The 5,957-nt window shown below is 42.9% G+C and overlaps 1 protein-coding gene across 2 annotated transcripts in view; it reads left to right on the forward strand.

The window, feature by feature from the left end:
* Positions 1 to 445: 445 nt before the first annotated feature.
* The window catches only part of LOC118331945 (clustered mitochondria protein homolog), a gene marked incomplete at its 3' end in the record, with an annotated part of 15,247 nt that continues 9,735 nt past the window's right edge, over positions 446 to 5,957 (forward strand). Inside the window, 8 exon segments of one of the 2 annotated variants that reach the window (XM_035667047.1) lie at positions 446 to 713; positions 950 to 1,026; positions 1,913 to 3,360; positions 3,827 to 3,987; positions 4,097 to 4,268; positions 4,867 to 5,004; positions 5,097 to 5,227; positions 5,344 to 5,498. In XM_035667047.1, coding sequence (XP_035522940.1) covers positions 1,956 to 3,360; positions 3,827 to 3,987; positions 4,097 to 4,268; positions 4,867 to 5,004; positions 5,097 to 5,227; positions 5,344 to 5,498 — 2,162 coding nt within the window. In that variant the 5' untranslated portion in view covers positions 446 to 713; positions 950 to 1,026; positions 1,913 to 1,955. 2 annotated transcript variants of the gene reach the window in all.

Consider the following 5,957-nt stretch of genomic DNA (forward strand, 5'->3'; position numbering starts at 1 on the left):
ACACACAAACACACACACACACATAACACACACACACACACAAACACACACACACACACACAGTCCATCGCTTAGCAAAACGTCCCATTCTAGAACGTTCCCACAGTTGTCTTGGAGACTGTGCTCAGAATGTTAATGTCTCTATGCAGCGCTGTCATGGCAACCTGGAGAGCTGCGTTCCAGCCAGCTCATGCCTGAAACTGTGTGAGGGGTGAACGGAGACAGAGAAACCGGAGGTCTCTTTCCCCGGACTTTCTGCTCCGGGAGGGGTCTGCTGTGTCATGGCAAAATATGAAGAGGTGCCAGACCTCCTGCTGCCGCTATTTATACACCTTCTGCACGTGCTCACATTCAAGGTTGATAGAGAGTGCATGGGCTGGTGTGAATACAGGAAGTTACATCATGAACGGCAGAGAGGTTGCCCTCTTCTGGACTTGGATGGGTACTAAAAGTGTGTGAATGTGCATGTGTGTGTGTGAACAGAGGGCCTGCATGCTCTCTCACAGCTCCTCTCCACCCATGAAGGGCAGACACACACATGCACTGACACACAGTTTGTGTAACGTGGTTTTCGCAGCAAGGACAGGGGAGCCTCCTGCAATAGAGGGTAGCCTGGGAAACTCAGCTCTCTGATTTCAGCAGGATGAACAGAAGATGAGTCTGGAGAAGATGGCACAGACTGGCACTGTCTCTCCATCTTTCTATACTGGCAGGTAGGGCTCATAGACTGGTTGCACTAATGGGATATTGATGCTGTTTTAATCTGCTGTAGTTTGAGATAATGTACACCTGTTCTCTGCTGCTCTTTTGTGCTTTCATAAGCTTGTGTTACTTTTATTACAAAAAACACATTTTAGCCTATTTAGGGTATTCTGCTGTTCTGATTTAGATATACATATAACTGTAATTTAGAGCCTCTACTCAGCGTTTCCTTTCCTCTGTGTTATAGAATTCCCACATATCCAACATCATTCCAGAGTCCATCTGATGAGATTTAGTCTCCGAGGACTTCCAGTCTGTTCCACTGTAAGGTGACACCCCTGCAGGAACACTTCATAATCTTCCTGTCATCAGCTGTTGTCTAAGGCTCTTATAGCTACTTGCATGTCACACACGCAGACACACACATGTGACAGTGACAAAGCCTTTTGCAGTTTATACACAGCAGCTTAGTTCAAAATATGCAAACATGAGTTTCGTCGCCCTCTCTGGATGAAAGTTTGGAGTTAGTTTCGCCTCTGACAACAACCCAGCAGTGGGCTGGGTTGTTGTCAAAAGTTGGCTCTATTTGCAGTGGTTCCCAACCTGGGGGTCAGGACCCCCACTAGGACTCGCCAGAGCTACACAGGGGTGGTTGCAAGGCCTTCTGGATTTTAGGGGGTGTAAGAAAGCATTTAATTTATTCCTGTGATGAAAACTAAATGACATTTTAAATTTTTTATTATTATTTAAGACATAAACTTTCACAGGATAAGGGCACGTTAAGGACCTGAACACAAGCTATATTCACAGAGCCTGCATACTTTGCTAAACAGCCTCATCCTGCATTAGAAAATAATGCAGTTAAAACCACCAAAGAGCTAATGGAACAATAAGAAGAGAATACTGAGAGGAGCCTATTAAGTATGTATGATTGTTAAAACAAACAGTTTAGACAGATAATACAATATTCACAACAAATAATCTGCTCAAAATTCATCCAAATCGCTTATTTTCCCCAACCTTCTGCAGTTATTACCTTCACTGTTTAGGGTAATTGTTCAGTTTATCTGTTGTTCTGTACTGTTATTGTCTGTTGTCCTCTAAATGAAGTGGTTACTAATTTGTAAACAACCCTAGTTTACCTTTAAGTTTCTCCTAATGGCTTATTATTACTGAACCTGTGTGAACACTGTGGTCTTTTGTCCCATAGGCCACCTGCACAGTTGCATTGCTGTTTAGTGCACAAAGGCACCATGGGAAATATAGTCCAGTGCTGTCACACACTGTCAAACTACTTTAAGTGCAAGGATGCACAGGCCCAGGGTGAGCCGGAAAGATCCCCTCTGCTCTCCAGCGAAGAGAGTGAATGTGACTCACCGAGCCTGCCCGACGACCTGGAGGATGATCTGTTGACCGTCTCCACTGGTGTGACAAACCCAACCCTCGAACCAGAGAACTTCTTGTTTCCTGACATCATCCTGAGCAGCAACCTGGGAGGGGACGTAACTCTGGTGGAGCCGATGGTGTGTCTGCTGGTGTCTGAGGAGGAAGAGGGAGCGAGGGTCGATGAGCCAGGTGATGAAGGGCCAGAGAGGAGACACAGGGGGTACTCTGAGGTTGAGACACAGACCGAAGTTGAGACACAGATTGGCATGGGGGTGCAGACTCAGACAGAGTCACAGGCAGACGTTCAGGCACAAACAGAAATAGTGGCATACCATATTGAGACTGTGGGGAAAGAACTGACAAATACTGGCACTACGAAAGACGAATGGAAAATACTGACACAAGTGGATGTGCTCTTGGAGGCACAAACAGGCACACAAACATCACAAGAGAGATGCTCAGAAACAGAGAAACAACAGAAAAGTATAGACTCTGAGTTAAAGGTGTCGGGAAAGATGGAAAGACAGACAGAGAAAAACAAACTGGCCTTCAGAGATGTAGACAAGAAAGCTGAACAGGGAGAACTGAAAGAGAATCACAGCCACGAGAAACTGACCGCCACTTTAACAAAGCATACGGTTAAATCAGGACAAACTACCGGGTTAATGCAGGAGATAAAAACTGATGAAGGGAATGTCTTTAAGTTGAATACAGATACAGAGTTTGCTAAGACAGAGAACGACACTTTGCCGACACAGGAGAATGTTAAGGACAAAGAACAAAACATTATATCAAAGTACACTTCAGTGGTGCTGCCTGAACACAATGTAAACATCATGGATGAGAACGCTGCTGCTGTGGAGTCAAAATACAGCATCAACAACACTAAAACTGTGGAGAACTTTGACCCTGCTGGGTGTTGTGTTGACCTGACACAACAGATTACACAGGACAATGAACAGATGGGACAGGCGACTGTGGATCAGGATGTGAATCAAAAGACCCAGAACGATATCCACACAAAAACAAACATAAATCTGTCCGAGGACCACACAGGTCAGACAGCAAATCAGTCGATTTTAAAGGCAGATCATATTCAGAAAGACCTGCACCCACCGAAGAGGGAAGAGGACGACAACAAGACCAGTCTGCAGCATGTTTTGGAATCAGCTCTTCAACAGGTGGAGGAGAAGGATGATGAAGGGGCTGAGATAAAGCCAGTTACCTTATTTTCAGTTGACAGGCTGTTTTTGGCAGCAGCACATGTCAAAGGTGTGTAATTTTACAGTATATGCAATCATAGGCAACTTGTACACTGGATCATCTTGCTATGAAGGATCATTTGTTTTATTTCTTACTAAATTAAACGTGGAAATGAAAAATTTAATCAGAAAATGGCTTAATTCTTATAAACTATTAGTATATTATAGTAGAAAATCAGGCCATGATTAAGTGTAAATTGGATATTTACACTTGGTTTTTGGTTTGAATTTTACTTTTCTTTTTCAAAATGTCCTTTAATAATATCCATTTATCATTTCATTATTCAATTTCCTTTTCCAGTTTCCTCCTTCTTTTCAGTTTGGCTGTTTATTGTCTGGTTATCCTGTATAGAAATGTAATAATAGTTTATTATCCATTTCCTTTTAAGTTTAACTTCTGGAAAAACATTGTCCTCCATATCACGCAGTCAGTTTTCATCCTCACACCCTTATTTTGTCTCTTCTATTGTCAATAGCGCCTCCAAGTCAAATTGAAGAAAGCCTGGAGGACAATCGCCCAGAGCAGTCTGATGTTGATAAAAGCAAACATCTTAGCATCCGTGACATAGTCGATCTCCAAGAGACCGGCTTTACTGTCAGAATTCAACCTCCTGGAACAGAAAGTTTTGAGCTTCAGGTTTTTCTGCAGTCTACTACTGTCATCAATCTTAAAGATCCTTAACTATATCTTCACGTCTTTCTGCATCACTCCAGTCCAAATTCTCTGTCTCTCCTGCACTCCTCAGGTGTCAGGCCAGCTGTTGGTGGCGGAGCTGCACCAGGTGCTGATGGAGCATGAGATCACCTGCCACCGCACATGCTTCTCCCTCCATCTGGGAGGTTCCCCGCTTGACGGCCTCACAGAGCTACGCTCCATCCAGGGCATCCAGGACGGAGCGCTGATCAAGGTGGTGGAGGGTAACTGCTTCATCTTTTCTTAATTCTTTATAAGTTTTTATGTGATAATTGTCAGCAACAGACTTCAGTCCAGTTTTATAAGACCTCACATATTCACATTGACCAGTGATAAGTTGTCACGGGATGTCATGTTTTGTCTGAAAAAAGCTGTTATTAAGTTGTATCAGACAGAGGCTCTCTTTTGGGTCTCAAAACTGCACACACCCAAATCATTAAGCTGTGCAAACACAGTGAAAATGAAGGTTTGTTTCTGGGTGTCAGTGTATCCCCCAGCCAATAAAAGCACACAGGTTTGAGGGTGGGACTCTGTGCTAGATTGTAAGCAAGCTTCCAAGAAGAAGCTGTTCATTGTCCAAGGCTAGGTGATACAGAATAATATGTAAAATCACCTGTGACATAAAAATAAATATGCTCACTATAATTGACAGCAGGTTTTCTGAAAGTTCTCCACTTCAGTCTTTATACTTAATAATGTTTTGTCTTATATTGTTTTTACACAAACTTCTTTCATGAATGCATCATAACAACAAGAAAAAGCTTTCAATTCATCAAGACTGAATTTAACACTTCATAAGCATCTTTTCTGATCTCATTACAGACTCTTACTCAGTGCGTGATGCTCGTCTTCATCTCAGACATGTACGGGATCTTCTGAGGAGCCTCGACCCTGCAGACGCATACAACGGAGTGAACTGCAGCTCACTGTCATACCTCAGCTTTTACACCAGAGATAAAGGTAATATTGTTCTCTCTCAGTACCTCTTCACATCAGGTTTTGTCTGAGCATTTCTGTCAGCAACCGTTTCATCTCCATACTCGTCCCTTCAGATGGGGAAAGTGTGGGCAACAGGCGAGCTTCTGAAAAGGAGTCTGTTGCCTGCAGGCCTCCAGAATACATCCTCCCTGGATGTAAGGATCGACCACTCACTCCACTGCAGCCCGTCAGAGATGACTGGAAGGTTAGAGATCAATTTTTATAATTGCAAATAAGACTGGTCAAATAAATCGCCTTCAATTAAACCCATATTCATATATAGTGAAGCAACAGTGGTATTTTATTAAAGTATCATTACAGCCCTTACAGTGCCTGCGGGTTCTGACCATGAGCAGCTGGAACCCTCCTCCAGGAAACAGGAAGATGCATGGGGACTTAATGTACCTCAATGTCCTGACTATGGAAGACAGAGAACTCAACATCACATCCTCTACACGCGGTTTCTACCTCAACCAGTGAGTGTTAAGCTGTCCAGCCATTTTCATGTTTACTGCTAACCTATGCAGAGTTTTTAGACAAGCTAGCAGTGTGGCTCTAGGTTGGTCTACTTTTGTCCAGTCTGAAATATCTCAACAACTATTCCGATGGCCATGATTTGTTCTTGGTGCCCAGAATGAATTCTAATAATGTTTCTGCTAGTGCCATCAGCAGTTCAAAGTTTATCCAATGAAATCTCATCATCTTAATGGACTGAAATGAAATTTTGTACAGACGTACATGATCTAGTTGAGGGATTTTAGTGACTTTAAAGGTCCAGTGTGTAACATATATTGGCAGAAATAGAATATATTTCATTAGTGTCATAATCAGCTGGACAATAAGAATTGGTTGTGTTTTTGTTTCCTTAGAATAGACATTTTTTCTACAAGAGGACTTGGGTCACGTCAATGGGGTCTGCCATGTTCTCTACAGTA

The sequence above is a fragment of the Morone saxatilis genome, unplaced genomic scaffold, assembly GCF_004916995.1.
Source record: "Morone saxatilis isolate NCDOM2014 unplaced genomic scaffold, NCSU_SB_2.0 Contig20, whole genome shotgun sequence".
Classification (NCBI taxonomy): Eukaryota; Metazoa; Chordata; class Actinopteri; family Moronidae; genus Morone; species Morone saxatilis.